The sequence below is a fragment of the Leptodactylus fuscus genome, chromosome 4 (assembly GCF_031893055.1).
Source record: "Leptodactylus fuscus isolate aLepFus1 chromosome 4, aLepFus1.hap2, whole genome shotgun sequence".
Classification (NCBI taxonomy): domain Eukaryota; kingdom Metazoa; phylum Chordata; class Amphibia; order Anura; family Leptodactylidae; genus Leptodactylus; species Leptodactylus fuscus.
In genome coordinates, this window is record NC_134268.1 from 3016095 (window position 1) to 3034697 (window position 18603).

At 46.3% G+C, this 18603-nt stretch overlaps 1 protein-coding gene across 1 annotated transcript in view; it reads left to right on the forward strand.

Moving 5' to 3' along the window:
* The window catches only part of RHPN1 (rhophilin Rho GTPase binding protein 1), a 41625-nt gene extending 23754 nt beyond the window's left edge, over positions 1-17871 (forward strand). The window contains exons 11-15 of the mRNA XM_075271936.1: positions 292-486; positions 5762-5838; positions 6733-6879; positions 6963-7121; positions 17581-17871. Of these exons, the coding sequence (XP_075128037.1) occupies positions 292-486; positions 5762-5838; positions 6733-6879; positions 6963-7121; positions 17581-17796 (794 nt within the window). The 3' untranslated portion in view covers positions 17797-17871. The remainder of the gene's footprint in view (positions 1-291; positions 487-5761; positions 5839-6732; positions 6880-6962; positions 7122-17580) is intronic.
* Positions 17872-18603: the final 732 nt, after the last annotated feature.

Genomic DNA, 18603 nt, shown 5'->3' on the forward strand with positions numbered 1-18603 from the left:
CTGTGTATACACTGTATATATACCCTCCCCGCTCTGCATTCTGTGTATATACTGTATATATACCCTCCCCACTCTGCATTCTGTGTATATACTGTATATATACCCTCCCCCGCCCTGCATTCTGTGTATATACTGTATATATACCCTCCCCCGCTCTGTATTCTGTGTATACACTGTATATATACCCTCCCCCGCTCTGCATTCTGTGTATATACTGTATATATACCCGCCCTGCACACTCTCTCTCTATATATCTACATACATATATATATACTCTTTGTACACCTATAGGTAAAGCGCACCTAAAGATGGCGGTGATCAAGCACGAGGAGGCGATGAGAATACACGGCCTGTGTAAGATCTTGCGTAAGATGGACATCCTGCAGGAGGTGCTGACTCTGGCGCACAAGAGGTCACTCAATAAGTACTCCGACATCGACCACGAGGAGGATTTCTTTGAGACGGGAGAAGCCCCCGAGATCCAGCGTAAGATTATACGAAGGGGCCCCATAACACAGCCCGGGGGCCCAACCACTGATATAGTGATATAGTACCATATGACGCAGTGTATACGGGGGGGGGGGGGGGGAGTCTTCAGACCCTTCCCATGTCTCCCTCGTTGTCTCCTTGCCGCCATGTTATGTCTCAGTAATGGACACTCGGCCCCTCCTGACAGATAAAACAGAAATGGAGAGAAAACCTGAGCTCTCCCCTGGCCAGAAGTATCCGGAGCCTTTGCTGTGACCCTCATATGTATCTCACAGGTGTCCATTTCCTTCTGATCCTCCTTGAGATGCTTCTTCTCCTTCATTAGAGGTCGGCTGTGTGTAATTAACCTGATTGGATGTGATTAGGAGGCGCAGACCTGTCTATAATAAGACCTCACAGGTCACAGCAAAGGAGAATCAGGAGGTCAAAGGAACTGCCCAAGGAGCTCAGAGACAGGATTGTGCAAGGCCCAGATCTGGCCAAGGTTCCTCAGAGCACAGCGGCCTCCATAATCCTTACATGGAAGGAGTTTGGGACGAGCAGAAATCTTCCTAGACCCGGCCGTCCAGCCAAACTGAACAATGGTGGGAGAAGAGCCTTGGTGAGAGGTAAAGAAGAAGCCAAAGATCACTGAGGCCGAGCTCCTGAGATACAGGAGGGGGATGGGAGAACGTTCCACAAAGTCACCGATCACTGCGGCCTCCACCAGTCAGGGCTTTATGGCAGAGGGGCCCGAAGGAAACCTCACCTCAGTGCAAGACATAGGAAAGCCAAAAACACAAGAAGGACTCCCAGACTATGAGAGATAAGATTCTCTGCTCTGAGGATGGTCTGTGTGGAGACAACCAGGCCCGGCCCAATACAATCCCACCAGTGACACATGGGGGGCAGCATCAGGCTATGGGGCAGGACGACTGGTGGTAATGGAAGGAAAGATGAATGCGGCCAAGTACAGAGAGATCCTGGAAGAAACCTCTCAGAGCGCTCTGGACCTCAGACCGGGCGAAGCTTCACCGTCCAACAAGACAATGACCCTCAGCACACGGCTAAAATAACAAAGGAACAACCCTGTGACCATTACTGACCGGCTGTTACGATACTGGTGATACAGCTGGAATCCGATAGCCAGGAAGGAGGGCAGACACAGCGGAGTAGGAGACTTGGTCGATGGATAGCCAGAGGTCGGTGCACAGAGCGGGTAGTCGGGTGAAGCCAGGAGTCGGTATACGGAGCGGGTAGTCAGATGAAGCCAGGAGTCGGTATACGGAGCGGGTAGTCGGATGAAGCCAGGAGTCGGTACACAGAGCGGGTAGTCGGATGAAGCCAGGAGTCGGTACACAGAGCGGGTAGTCGGATGAAGCCAGGAGTCGGTACACAGAGCGGGTAGTCGGATGAAGCCAGGAGTCGGTACACAGAGCGGGTAGTCGGATGAAGCCAGGAGTCGGTACACAGAGCGGGTAGTCGGGTGAAGCCAGGAGTCGGTACACAGAGCGGGTAGTCGGATGAAGCCAGGAGTCGGTACACAGAGCGGGTAGTCGGGTGAAGCCAGGAGTCGGTACACAGAGCGGGTAAGCAGGAGAAGCCAGGAGTCGGTATACGGAGCGGGTAGTCGGGTGAAGCCAGGAGTCGGTACACAGAGCGGGTAGTCGGATGAAGCCAGGAGTCGGTACACAGAGCGGGTAGTCGGGTGAAGCCAGGAGTCGGTACACAGAGCGGGTAGTCGGATGAAGCCAGGAGTCGGTACACAGAGCGGGTAGTCGGATGAAGCCAGGAGTCGGTATACGGAGCGGGTAGTCGGATGAAGCCAGGAGTCGGTACACAGAGCGGGTAGTCGGATGAAGCCAGGAGTCGGTACACAGAGCGGGTAGTCGGATGAAGCCAGGAGTCGGTACACAGAGCGGGTAGTCGGATGAAGCCAGGAGTCGGTATACGGAGCGGGTAGTCGGGTGAAGCCAGGAGTCGGTACACAGAGCGGGTAGTCGGGTGAAGCCAGGAGTCGGTACACAGAGCGGGTAGTCGGATGAAGCCAGGAGTCGGTACACAGAGCGGGTAGTCGGGTGAAGCCAGGAGTCGGTACACAGAGCGGGTAAGCAGGAGAAGCCAGGAGTCGGTATACGGAGCGGGTAGTCGGGTGAAGCCAGGAGTCGGTACACAGAGCGGGTAGTCGGATGAAGCCAGGAGTCGGTACACAGAGCGGGTAGTCGGGTGAAGCCAGGAGTCGGTACACAGAGCGGGTAGTCGGGTGAAGCCAGGAGTCGGTACACAGAGCGGGTAAGCAGGAGAAGCCAGGAGTCGGTACACAGAGCGGGTAGTCGGATGAAGCCAGGAGTCGGTACACGGAGCGGGTAAGCAGGAGAAGCCAGGAGTCGGTACACAGAGCGGGTAGTCGGATGAAGCCAGGAGTCGGTACACGGAGCGGGTAAGCAGGAGAAGCCAGGAGTCGGTATACGGAGCGGGTAAGCAGGAGAAGCCAGGAGTCGGTATACGGAGCGGGTAAGCAGGAGAAGCCAGGAGTCGGTATACGGAGCGGGTAAGCAGGAGAAGCCAGGAGTCGGTACACGGAGCGGGTAAGCAGGAGAAGCCAGGAGTCGGTACACAGAGCGGGTAGTCGGATGAAGCCAGGAGTCGGTACACGGAGCGGGTAAGCAGGAGAAGCCAGGAGTCGGTACACAGAGCGGGTAGTCGGATGAAGCCAGGAGTCGGTACACGGAGCGGGTAAGCAGGAGAAGCCAGGAGTCGGTATACGGAGCGGGTAAGCAGGAGAAGCCAGGAGTCGGTATACGGAGCGGGTAAGCAGGAGAAGCCAAGGTATACTGAGCAAGAATACCTCAGAGCTAGAGGACTGGGAACAAACACAATACTCAAGCATTGGTTATAATATGCTCTGGGTATATATAGGGCTAGACAGGAAACAAGATGGCCGCAAACAGGAAACAAGATGGCCAGGGTCATGAAGCAATACTCGCCACATTAACTGTGGGCAAGAGTCAGGGAACAGCAGCCTCCAGTGGTAGGAGTAATAATGACACTTGAATAGCGGCCACTAGTGGAGATCCTTGGAACAGTATCTTCACATGATGAAACAGAGGTTCTAACACACAGATTCTGACACCGGCCCAGCCAGAGCCCCGACCTCAACCCAATGGAGCTTCTCTGGAGAGACCTGACAATGGCTCCACCAACGTCCACCATCCAACCTGATGGAACTGGAGAGGATCTGCCAGGAGGAACCGCAGAGGAGCCCCAAATCCAGACTTGTATCAAGAAGACTCCAGGCTGTGTGAGCTTAGAAGGGGCAAATACTCCGAGCAAAGGGGCAAATACTCCGAGCAAAGGGGCAAATACTCCGAGCAAAGGGGCAAATACTCCGAGCAAAGGGGCCGAATACTCCGAGCAAAGGGGCCGAATACTTTGAGCAAAGGGGCAAATACTCGGAGCAAAAGGGGCAAATACTCTGAGCAAAGGGGTAAATACTCAGAGCAAAGGGGCCGAATACTCAGAGCAAAGGGGTAAATACTCAGAGCAAAGGGGGCAAATACTCTGAGCAAAGGGGTAAATACTCAGAGCAAAGGGGCAAATACTCCGAGCAAAAGGGGCAAATACTCTGAGCAAAGGGGTAAATACTCAGAGCAAAGGGGGCAAATACTCCGAGCAAAAGGGGAAAATACTCTGAGCAAAGGGGCAAATACTCTGAGCAAAGGGGCAAATACTCAGAGCAAAGGGGCCGAATACTCAGAGCAAAGGGGTAAATACTCAGAGCAAAGGGGGCAAATACTCAGAGCAAAGGGGGCAAATACTCCGAGCAAAGGGGGAAATACTCTGAGCATAGGGGCAAATACTCCGAGCAAAAGGGGCAAATACTCCGAGCAAAGGGGGAAATACTCTGAGCATAGGGGCAAATACTCCGAGCAAAAGGGGCAAATACTCTGAGCAAAGGGGCAAATACTCCGAGCAAAGGGGCAAATACTCCGAGCAAAGGGGCCGAATACTCCGAGCAAAGGGGCCGAATACTTTGAGCAAAGGGGCAAATACTCGGAGCAAAAGGGGCAAATACTCGGAGCAAAGGGGTAAATACTCAGAGCAAAGGGGCCGAATACTCAGAGCAAAGGGGTAAATACTCAGAGCAAAGGGGGCAAATACTCTGAGCAAAGGGGTAAATACTCAGAGCAAAGGGGCAAATACTCCGAGCAAAAGGGGCAAATACTCTGAGCAAAGGGGTAAATACTCAGAGCAAAGGGGGCAAATACTCCGAGCAAAAGGGGAAAATACTCTGAGCAAAGGGGCAAATACTCTGAGCAAAGGGGCAAATACTCAGAGCAAAGGGGCCGAATACTCAGAGCAAAGGGGTAAATACTCAGAGCAAAGGGGGCAAATACTCAGAGCAAAGGGGGCAAATACTCCGAGCAAAGGGGGAAATACTCTGAGCATAGGGGCAAATACTCCGAGCAAAAGGGGCAAATACTCTGAGCAAAGGGGCAAATACTCTGAGCAAAGGGGCAAATACTCTGAGCAAAGGGGCAAATACTCTGAGCAAAAGGGGCAAATACTCCGAGCAAAAGGGGCAAATACTCCGAGCATAGGGGCAAATACTCCGAGCAAAAGGGGCAAATACTCTGAGCAAAGGGGCAAATACTCAGAGCAAAGGGGCCGAATACTCAGAGCAAAGGGGCCGAATACTCAGAGCAAAGGGGTAAATACTCAGAGCAAAGGGGGCAAATACTCAGAGCAAAGGGGGCAAATACTCTGAGCATAGGGGCAAATACTCCGAGCAAAAGGGGCAAATACTCTGAGCAAAGGGGCAAATACTCCGAGCAAAAGGGGCAAATACTCTGAGCAAAGGGGCAAATACTCTGAGCAAAGGGGCAAATACTCCGAGCAAAGGGGCAAATACTCCGAGCAAAAGGGGCAAATACTCCGAGCATAGGGGCAAATACTCCGAGCATAGGGGCAAATACTCCGAGCAAAAGGGGCAAATACTCGGAGCAAAGGGGCAAATACTCCGAGCAAAAGGGGCAAATACTCGGAGCAAAGGGGCAAATACTCAGAGCAAAGGCTCCGGATACTTCTGGCCGGGGGAGAGCTCAGGTTTTCTCTCCATTTCTGTTCTTTCTGTCAGGAGGGGCCGAGTGTCCATTACTGAGACATAACATGGCGGCAAGGAGACAACAAGGGAGACATGGGAACGGTCTGAAGACTCCCCCCCCCCCCCCCCTGTATTTGTAGCCGCCATCTTGTGCTCCCACTTATTTTAACCCCTTGTTGTTCTTTCCAGCTAAAACTCATCAAAAACCGGAAGTGACAAACCCGACATTCTCCAAGGTCAAGGTTAAGGACATTTTCTACAGACTGGTGAGTGTGAGGCCCGGCCTCGCCCCGGTGGGGGTTATACTGCCCGGCCTCGCCCCGGTGGGGGTTATACTGCCCGGCCTCGCCCCGGTGGGGGTTATACTGCCCGGCCTCGCCCCGGTGGGGGTTATACTGCCCGGCCTCGCCCCGGTGGGGGTTATACTGCCCGGCCTCGCCCCGGTGGGGGTTATACTGCCCGGCCTCGCCCCGGTGGGGGTTATACTGCCCGGCCTCGCCCCGGTGGGGGTTATACTGCCCGGCCTCGCCCCGGTGGGGGTTATACTGCCCGGCCTCGCCCCGGTGGGGGTTATACTGCCCGGCCTCGCCCCGGTGGGGGTTATACTGCCCGGCCTCGCCCCGGTGGGGGTTATACTGCCCGGCCTCGCCCCGGTGGGGGTTATACTGCCCGGCCTCGCCCCGGTGGGGGTTATACTGCCCGGCCTCGCCCCGGTGGGGGTTATACTGCCCGGCCTTGCCCCGGTGGGGGTTATACTGCCCGGCCTCGCCCCGGGGGGGGGTTATATTGCTCAGCCCAGTGGGGGTTATACCGCAGCGCCTCACCCTGGTGGGGGTTATACCGCCCAGTCTGAGTCCCACCAGACAGTACTTGCCAGTAGATAGTAGAGGGGGTGTCCCAATCCTTACCAGGGCAGACGACTCCTCTCATCATCTCCCAGTTCTTGTATAAATCTTGTTTTGCTCCACTCACACCCAGAGCTGCGATCACAGTTGCGCTGACCTTCCCTCCCCTGGTGGGTACAGTGACTATACAGAGGTTTGCACGCTGGGACTTGCAGTGTTTGGTGTGTGTGATGGGATCACAGGGGCAGCTCTGGGTGTGACTGGTGGAGGAGACTCCAGGCCCGTCAGTATCATCTCCTGATTCTCGTCTTGCAGGGTCCCGTCTCCGTCTTCTCAGCCAAGCACAGATGGCGGCCGGCACAGAAGGTTCACCTGGACCCGGGCGATGGCGGCTTTGGCTTCACGTTAAGAGGGGACTCTCCGGTTCTTATAGCAGGGGTGGTCCCCGGGGGCTGTGCAGCTGTACGTACCATTACTAGATCACTACAGTCACAGGGGTCACCCAGCTTTCCCAGAGTCCTGAATGCCGTCTTGTCCTCTTACAGTGCGCCGGCCTAAAGGAAGGCTCTTACATCGTGTCTGTGAATGGCGAGGACTGCCGGTGGGCCAAACACTCACAAGTCGTCCAACTGCTGAAGGATGCGGGGAAGGAGGGGGCCGCCATAGAGGTCGTGACCTTCCAGAGCGCCGACCCCAATAACACGGTGAGAAGCATCTACCCCCATATAGGGAATAGGGTCATGCCATAGATCCAGACTATGAAGGGTTAATACACTAATTACACTCCTTATATATTACACTCCTGTATCTCCTTATATATTATATATTACACTCTGGTATCTCCTTATATATTATATATTACACTCCGGTATCCCCTTATATATTATATATTACACTCCGGTATCTTCTTATATATTATATATTACACTCCTGTATCCCCTTATATATTATATATTACACTCCGGTATCCCCTTATATATTATATATTACACTCCGGTATCTCCTTATATATTATATATTACACTCCGGTATCTCCTTATATATTATATATTACACTCCGGTATCTCCTTATATATTATATATTACACTCCGGTATCTCCTTATATATTATATATTACACTCCTGTATCTCCTTATATATTATATATTACACTCTGGTATCTCCTTATATATTATATATTACACTCCGGTATCCCCTTATATATTATATATTACACTCCGGTATCTTCTTATATATTATATATTACACTCCTGTATCCCCTTATATATTATATATTACACTCCGGTATCTTCTTATATATTATATATTACACTCCGGTATCTCCTTATATATTATATATTACACTCCGGTATCTCCTTATATATTATATATTACACTCCGGTATCTCCTTATATATTATATATTACACTCCGGTATCTCCTTATATATTACACTCCAGTATCCCCTTATATATTATATATTACACTCTGGTATCCCCTTATATATTATATATTACACTCCGGTATCCCCTTATATATTATATATTACACTCCGGTATCCCCTTATATATTATGTATTACACTCCGGTATCCCCTTATATATTATGTATTACACTCCGGTATCCCCTTATATATTATATATTACACTCCGGTATCCCCTTATATATTATATATTACACTCTGGTATCTCCTTATATATTATATATTACACTCCTGTATCCCCTTATATATTACACTCTGGTATCTCCTTATATATTATATATTACACTCCTGTATCCCCTTATATATTATATATTACACTCTGGTATCTCCTTATATATTATATATTACACTCCTGTATCTCCTTATATATTATATATTACACTCTGGTATCTCCTTATATAATATATATTACACTCCGGTATCCCCTTATATATTATGTATTACACTCCGGTATCCCCTTATATATTATATATTACACTCCGGTATCCCCTTATATATTATATATTACACTCCGGTATCCCCTTATATATTATATATTACACTCCGGTATCTCCTTATATATTATATATTACACTCTGGTATCTCCTTATATATTATATATTACACTCCGGTATCCCCTTATATATTATATATTACACTCTGGTATCTCCTTATATATTATATATTACACTCCGATATCCTCTTATATATTATATATTACACTCCGGTATCTCCTTATATATTATATATTACACTCCGGTATCTCCTTATATATTATATATTACACTCCGGTATCTCCTTATATATTATATATTACACTCCGGTATCCCCTTATATATTATATATTACACTCCGGTATCCCCTTATATATTATATATTACACTCCGGTATCTCCTTATATATTATATATTACACTCTGGTATCTTCTTATATATTATTTATTACACTCCGGTATCCCCTTATATATTATATATTACACTCCGGTATCTCCTTATCCTATTAATATTATAAATGTGAAAGTTTGTGGGTTTGTGTGTTTGGATGTTTGCATGTTCGGATGTTTGTTCCTCAATCACTCAAAACCCGCTCCACCGATTTGGCTGAAATTTTCCACAAACATAGTTAATACACCCGATTGCGCAATAGGCTACTTTTCGTCACAATAGCGCACATACGTTTTTCCCAGGACCCCCACAAACCCCAAACTCACATCACTATCTCTGCAATCTCACACACTTTGGACCATAGCAAGCCACAAAATTCATATTACCCTCTACAGCAGAGGTCAGCATGCCAAGAGTGGCACTCCTGCCATATTTCACTGGCACACCAGCAGCACAGGACCTGCAAGAGTTAAATGCAGTCCGAGTCTCTTCAGTGCTCTGCTAGAGCTAAGGCATAAGGACACTCCCCTTTGAGAGGGGTGCAGGAAACCCAGGGGTGGAGCTTAATCGCTCAGGTCTGTGCCTGCTATAGTGGTCTGCATCCTCCTAACATTCCCGGAGGAGAAGAGGAAGCTGCTAGCAAAGTGACACTGAAAAACACACAGGTACATAGGATTACTGTTCTCATTAATGTCTGGCATTTGGGGTTATTAGTTTAGTGTTAGTAACTCCATGTGCCTCACATTAATAGGAATAACCCCCATCATATCCCTCATATTAACCCCTGTGTGCCCCATATAAAGGTTACTACTATGTGAGACATATGGAGGTAATAATAAAAGACCTCAATAATGAAGATACTTAATTATTACCTCCAAGTCTCTCACATATCAGTAACTCTTACACAAGGGTTAATGTGAGGGACATGATGGGGTTAATTGCTATTAATAAGAGGTACATGGAGTTACTACCAGGGGCGGATCCAGGGCCGGGCGAGCTTAGCGGGGCCCCGCGGCCCGGCCCTAACAAAATGGTCCCGGTCAGCCTCGGCATAGTCGGGCAAGTGCCGGGGCCCACAGAGCCTCTGGGGGCCCCCCGGCACTTGCCTGTCAGGATTTCAGCTCATCGGCGTCCGTCCGCCGATGAGCTGAATACATACGCGATGCAGGAGCTGTGAGATCAGCTCCTGCTTTAAAGCTCCGGCCCGGCTTGCGTGTGTAGGCGTGTGTCATCGCATCACGCCTACACACGCAAGCCGGGCCGCAGCTAAGCAGGAGCTGAGGTCACAGCTCCTGCATCGCGTATGTGACTGGAGTGAGAGAGAGGAGCGTCAGGGGAACGAGGGAAGGTGAGTGATGGAAGGTGAGTGTAAGTGTTTGTTTTGTATTAAATATTAAGGTGGAAAATAATGAAGGGGGCCCATGAAACTGGGGGGCAAATGAAGGGGAGGGGGGGAACGGCATGACACTGGGGAAGATGAAGGGGGTGGGGAGAGAACGGCATGAAACTGGGGACAGAGATGGAGGGGGCCCAAAGAAACTGGGGGCAAATGAAGGGGAGGGGGGGAACAGCATGACACTGGGGCAGATGAAGGGGGGAGAACAGCATGACACTGGGGTGGATGGAGGGGGGAGAACAGCATGACACTGGGGCAGATGAAGGGGCGAGAACGGCATGACACTGGGGCAAATGAAGGGGGAGAGAACGGCATGACACTGGGGCAAATGAAGGGGGAGAGAACGGCATGACACTGGGGCAAATGAAGGGGGGGAGAACGGCATGACACTGGGGCAAATGAAGGGGGGGAGAACGGCATGACACTGAGGCAGATGAAGGGGGAAGAATGGCATAATACTGGGGCAGATGAAGGGGGGATGGCATGACACTGGGGCAGATGAAGGGGGGAGAATGGCATAATACTGGGGCAGATGAAGGGGGGATGGCATGACACTGGGGCAGATGAAGGGGGGAGAATGGCATGACATTGGGGCAGATGAAGGGGGGAGAACGGCATGATACTGGGGCAGAGACGGGGGGGGGACATGAAACTGTGGGCAGATAAAGGGGGAGAATGGCATGAAACTGCGGACAGAGATAGAGGGGGGGACATGAAACTAGGGGTAGATGAAGGGTGTATATGAAAATGGGGAGAGATGGAGGGGGGACATATAATTTATGGGTGACTGTAGGAGGATTATACTGTGTGGAATCGCATGAATAATGAATGAGAATGGGCGGAGTCAACATAAAAGTGGGTGGGGCCTAATTTGCTGCGGCGCACTGCGCGTAGGGCCCCGCCAAAGTCAATTGCCCAGGGCCCCGCAAACCCTGGATCTGCCACTGGTTACTACACTGTCATGCACAGGGCCAGACTTTATGTTGCTTGCTCAAGAGTATCCTGTGCCCAAAACTTACATGTACTGGTGGCAAATAAAAAATCATACCATATCGTATATCCAAGTATATTCACTTGAAATAACTCTGTCCCAAAGACACTATAACAACACCGTATAGCAGCTGAAATACAAATTACACACAAACAACACAACACAAAAGTCTCATGTGCTCTCAGAATTACAGCAACAACAAGATACACAGTTACATTTCATATCCCATCCCTTATACACAGTACGAAAACCTTACCCGCGCCTGTATATACCCACTGCTACAATCACCGCAGACCAAGTCGCGGGTACCAGCTAGTATATTATATATTACACTCTGGTATCTCCTTATATATTACACTCCAGTATCCCCTTATATATTATATATTACACTCCGTGGAGTCTCATCTTCCTCTTGTTTGGTGACAGCTGGACACGTATTGGGCAGCGATCTCCACAGTGGCCTCTTCTTCTCCCAGTAGGATGTAGAGTTTCCTCTTCTCGTCTGCAGATATGAAGTCTGGGATGTGGGCAGAGAGTCTTTGGTAGTAGACGGCCCTCATAGCTGAGTATTTGGTGCAGTGTAGCAGGAAGTGGGTCTGGTCTTCTAGGACCCCCTGGTCACAGTGCTGGCACAGTCTCTTCTCCCGTGGCTTGTACGTCTGCCTGTATCGCCCCGTCTCTATCTCTAGGTTGTGGGCGCTCAGTCTGTACCGGCTCAGGGTCTGTCTGTGCTTGGGGTGGCGTATTCTCTCCAGGTAGGTGGCCATGGTGTAGTCCCTTTGTAGGGATTGGTACACATTGGTGAGTTTCTTGGAGTTATTTATTTCGTTTCTCCATTCTTCAATGTACCGCTCTCTGTTTGCCTCTGTGGTCGCCTTTATTTCGGCCTTGGTTATCATCTGTTGGTGTTTTTGGTTTGGTGGTTGGCTGCTGTTTGGTTGGTGAGTGTCTGGTTTGCTCAGGTGGCTTAGCCAGGCTTGGTGGTGGTAGGAGTCGCTCCCCTGGATGTGTGCCTGGAAAGCTAGCGCCCTCTTCTGTATGGTGAGCCATAGGGGGAGTCTGCCTAGCTCTGCCCTGCAGGCTATGTTGGTGGTGTTGCGATGGACATGGAGCAGGTATTTGCAGAACTCCAGGTGGAAGTTCTCTGTTGGGCTGGAATCCCACCTTGACTGGTCTGGGTAGGTGGCTGGGCCCCAAACCTCACTGCCATAGAGAAGGATCGGGGAGATGACAGCGTCAAATATCTTCATCCAGACCCTCACCGGTGGTTTGAGGTGGTACAGTTGTCTTCTGATGGCGTAGAAGGTTCTGCAGGCTTTTGCTTTCAGGGTTTCTATTGCTGCTTTGAAGCTTCCTGATTGGCTGAGCTCCAGCCCCAGGTAGGTGTAGCTGTTGGTTTTCTCCAGTGTGGAGCCGTTCAGTGTGAATTGTGAGGTGGTGGAGGCTTTATTGTGGCCCTTCTTCTGGAGTACCATGACTTTGGTCTTCTTCTGGTTGATGGGTAGGGCCCATGTGGTGCTGAATTTTTCCAGCACTGACAGGCTTTCTTGGAGGTCTTTCTCGGTGGGGGCCAGGAGTAGGAGGTCGTCGGCGTATAGCAGGAACTTCACCTCTCGATTGTTCAGGGTGAGGCCTGGGGTTGGTGAGGCTTCCAGGGCTGTAGCCAGTTCATTGATATAGATGTTGAAGAGCGTTGGGCTCAGGCTACAGCCTTGTCTGACCCCTCGGGCCTGTTGGAAGTATGCTGTCCTTTTCCCATTCACCTTCACACTGCACTGGTTTCCGGTGTAGGAGCTCTTGATGACGTCGTACGTTCTTCCTCCTATTCCACTCTCTAGGAGTTTTAGAAGTAGGCCTGGGTGCCATACTGAGTCGAACGCCTTCTTAAAGTCCACGAAGCAGGCGAATATCTTGCCTCTTCTGGTGTTGTGGACGTGCGTCTTGATGAGGCTGTGCAGGGTGTAGATATGGTCTGTGGTGCGGTGGTTTGGCATGAACCCTGCTTGGCTCTTGCTGAGGACCCCGTGTTGTGTGAGGAAGGTGAGGATTCTGTTATTGATGATGCTGTTGAACAGTTTCCCCAGCTATGTGCTGCTGACGCAGATCCCTCTGTAGTTGTTGGGGTCATATTGGTCCCCATTCTTGTAGATGGGGGTTATGAGGCCTTTGTTCCAGTCTTCGGGGAAGTGTCCAGCATTGAGCACGAGGGTGAATAGCTTTGCCAGTGCCGCGTGTATTGCTGGAGGGCTGTATTTGATCATCTCTGGTAGGATGCCGTCAGGGCCACTGGCCTTTTTGCCTTTCAGCAGGGCAATTCTTTCCTGTATATCTTTTATGGTGATTGGTGAGTCCAGAGGGTTCTGGAAGTCTTTGATGACTTTCTCCATGTCCCTCAGTTTGGTGATTATCTGTTGCTGTTCTGGAGTTAGTTCTTCTTCTGGGATGTTTTTGTAGAGACCTCTGAAGTAGTTGAGCCAGATATTGCCATTTTGGATGTGGAGAGAGTTTTTCTTGGGCTTTGTGCCCATGTGGTGCCAGGTCTCCCAGAATGAGCTGTCCTGGAGGGAGTCCTCTAGTTGCTGTATTTTGTGGGAGAGGTCCCTCTGTTTCTTCTCTCTGAGGGTGCCCTTGTATTGCTTGCATAGATTGTTGTAGGCTTCCCTCACCTCCTTGTTGTTGGGGTCCCTGTGTTTTTGGTTGGAGGCTGTTCTTAGGGTATGGCGTAGTGCTTTGCAGTCGCTGTCGAACCATTTGTGGGACTGTTTGTTGGTTTGTCTTATTGGTTATATATTATATATTACACTCCGGTATCTCCTTATATATTACACTCCAGTATCCCCTTATATATTATATAAGGAGATACCGGAGTGTGATATATAATATATAAGGGGATACCGGAGTGTAATATATAATATATAAGGAGATACCGGAGTGTAATATATATTATATATTACACTCCGGTATCCCCTTATATATTATATATCACACTCCGATATCTCCTTATATATTATATATTACACTCCGGTATCTTCTTATATATTATATATTACACTCCGGTATCTCCTTATATATTATATATTACACTCCGGTATCTCCTTATATATTATATATTACACTCTGGTATCTCCTTATATATTATATATTACACTCCGGTATCTCCTTATATATTATATATTACACTCCGGTATCTCCTTATATATTATATATCACACTCCGATATCTCCTTATATATTATATATTACACTCCGGTATCTCCTTATATATTATATATTACACTCCGGTATCTCCTTATATATTATATATTACACTCCGATATCCTCTTATATATTATATACTACACTCCGATATCTCCTTATATATTATATATCACACTCCGGTATCTTCTTATATATTATATATTACACTCCGGTATCTCCTTATATATTATATATTACACTCCGGTATCCCCTTATATATTATATATCACACTCCGATATCTCCTTATATATTATATATCACACTCCGGTATCTTCTTATATATTATATATTACACTCCGGTATCTCCTTATATATTATATATTACACTCCGATATCCTCTTATATATTATATATTACACTCCGGTATCTCCTTATATATTATATATTACACTCCGGTATCTCCTTATATATTACACTCCAGTATCCCCTTATATATTATATATTACACTCCGGTATCTCCTTATATATTATATATTACACTCCGGTATCCCCTTATATATTATATATTACACTCCGGTATCCCCTTATATATTATGTATTACACTCCGGTATCCCCTTATATATTATGTATTACACTCCGGTATCCCCTTATATATTATGTATTACACTCCGGTATCCCCTTATATATTATATATTACACTCCGGTATCCCCTTATATATTATATATTACACTCCGATATCTCCTTATATATTATATATTACACTCCGGTATCTCCTTATATATTATATATTACACTCCGGTATCTCCTTATATATTATATATTACACTCCGGTATCTCCTTATATATTATATATTACACTCCGGTATCTCCTTATATATTATATATTACACTCCGGTATCTTCTTATATATTATATATTACACTCCGGTATCCCCTTATATATTATATATTACACTCTGGTATCTCCTTATATATTATATATTACACTCTGGTATCTCCTTATATATTATATATTACACTCAGTATCTCCTTATATATTATATATTACACTCCGGTATCTCCTTATATATTATATATTACACTCCGGTATCTCCTTATATATTATATATTACACTCCGGTATCTCCTTATATATTATATATTACACTCAGTATCTCCTTATATATTATATATTACACTTCGGTATCTCCTTATATATTATATATTACACTCAGTATCTCCTTATATATTACACTCCGGTATCTCCTTATATATTATATATTACACTCCGGTATCCTCTTATATATTATATATTACACTCCGGTATCTCCTTATATATTATATATTACACTCCGGTATCTCCTTATATATTATATGTTACACTCAGTATCTCCTTATATATTATATATTACACTTCGGTATCTCCTTATATATTATATATTACACTCAGTATCTCCTTATATATTACACTCCGGTATCTCCTTATATATTATATATTACACTCCGGTATCCTCTTATATATTATATATTACACTCCTGTATCCCCTTATATATTATATATTACACTCCGGTATCTCCTTATATATTATATATTACACTCAGTATCTCCTTATATATTACACTCCGGTATCTCCTTATATATTATATATTACACTCCGGTATCCTCTTATATATTATATATTACACTCCGGTATCCCCTTATATATTATATATTACACTCCGGTATCTCCTTATATATTATATATTACACTCAGTATCTCCTTATATATTACACTCCGGTATCTCCTTATATATTATATATTACACTCCGGTATCCCCTTATATATTATATATTACACTCCGGTATCTCCTTATATATTATATATTACACTCAGTATCTCCTTATATATTACACTCCGGTATCTCCTTATATATTATATATTACACTCCGGTATCCTCTTATATATTATATATTACACTCCGGTATCCCCTTATATATTATATATTACACTCCGGTATCCCCTTATATATTATATATTACACTCCGGTATCTCCTTATATATTATATATTACACTCCGGTATCTCCTTATATATTATATATTACACTCCGGTATCTCCTTATATATTATATATTACACTCCGGTATCTCCTTATATATTATATATTACACTCCGATATCCTCTTATATATTATATACTACACTCCGATATCTCCTTATATATTATATATCACACTCCGGTATCTTCTTATATATTATATATTACACTCCGGTATCTCCTTATATATTATATATTACACTCCGGTATCCCCTTATATATTATATATCACACTCCGATATCTCCTTATATATTATATATTACACTCCGGTATCTCATTATATATTACACTCTGGTATCTTCTTATATATTATATATTACACTCCTGTATCCCCTTATATATTATATATTACACTCTGGTATCTCCTTATATATTATATATTACACTCCTGTATCCCCTTATATATTATATATTACACTCTGGTATCTCCTTATATATTACACTCCAGTATCCCCTTATATATTATATATTACACTCCGGTATCTCCTTATATATTATATATTACACTCCGGTATCCCCTTATATATTATATATTACACTCCGGTATCTCCTTATATATTATATATTACACTCAGTATCTCCTTATATGTTACACTCCGGTATCTCCTTATATATTATATATTACACTCCGGTATCCTCTTATATATTATATATTACACTCCGGTATCCCCTTATATATTATATATTACACTCCGGTATCCCCTTATATATTATATATTACACTCCGGTATCTCCTTATATATTATATATTACACTCCGGTATCTCCTTATATATTATATATTACACTCCGGTATCTCCTTATATATTATATATTACACTCCGGTATCTCCTTATATATTATATATTACACTCCGGTATCTCCTTATATATTATATATTACACTCCGGTATCTCCTTATATATTATATATTACACTCCGGTATCTCCTTATATATTATATATTACACTCCGGTATCTCATTATATATTACACTCTGGTATCTTCTTATATATTATATATTACACTCTGGTATTTCCTTATATATTATATATTACACTCTGGTATCTCCTTATATATTATATATTACACTCTGGTATCTCCTTATATATTATATATTACACTCCGGTATCTCCTTATATATTATATATTACACTCCGGTATCTCCTTATATATTATATATTACACTCCGGTATCTCCTTATATATTACACTCCATTATCACGCGGCCTCTTTATTTGGCAGGTACCAGACAAGAAGTCCTCCATGTTGACATCCAGTGAGATCCTGAAGGGGAACAAGGAGAACCCCCGGAAGCCGATGGTCGCCAGCAAACGCTCCAGCACTCTGCTGTTGTGGAACCGCAAGAGGAACCCCACAAAGAGGAGCCCCAATATCCCCAACCTCAGCGCCCTCCAGCTGCCCTTCAGTGCAGTGCAGAGTAATGAGTCCATGTATTAGTGACACCGGCCCAGTGTTATATGAGGTGCCTGGACCGCTCCCCTCCCCCCTTCCATGCCCCGCCCCCCGCATCGATCGAGTTGTACATAAATGTAAAAGATAATTTATAATGGACGAGAAGTAGAAAATAAATGTTTGTTACGTTGCAAATGTTCTTTGTTCTGGATCAACGGAACGATACCCAGTGTCACGCTAGTCTCAATATTCCTGCCAAAAGGATGGGGTGGAGCCATGCGATCTGTGGTAGGGGGTGGAGTCTGCAATCTGTGGTAGGGGGTGGAGCCTGCGATCTGTGGTAGGGGGTGGAGTCTGCAATCTGTGGTAGGGGATGGAGCCTGCGATCTGTGGTAGGGGGTGGAGCAGGAGCCAGCGGTCTGTACTAGTGGGTGGAGCCTGCAGTTTGTGGTGGAGCCTGTGGTAGGGGGTGGAGCTTGCGATCTGTGGTAGGGGGTGGAGCCTACAATCTGTGGTAAGGGAGTGGAGCAGGAGCCTACAGTCTGTACTAGAGGGTGGAGCCTGCAGATTGGTAGGGGATGGAGCCTGCGATCTGTGGTAGGGGGGGGTGGAGCAGGAGCCAGCAGTCTGTACTAGTGGGTGGAGCCTGCAGTCTGTGGTGGAGTCTGTGGTAGGGGGTGGAGCTTGCGATCTGTGGTAGGGGGGTGGAGCCTGCGATCTGTGGTAGGGGGTGGAGCAGGAGCCAGCAGTCTGTACTAGTGGGTGGAGCCTGCAGTCTGTGGTGGAGCCTGTGATCTGTGGTAGGGGGTGGAGCTTGCGATCTGTGGTAGGGGGGTGGAGCCTGCGATCTGT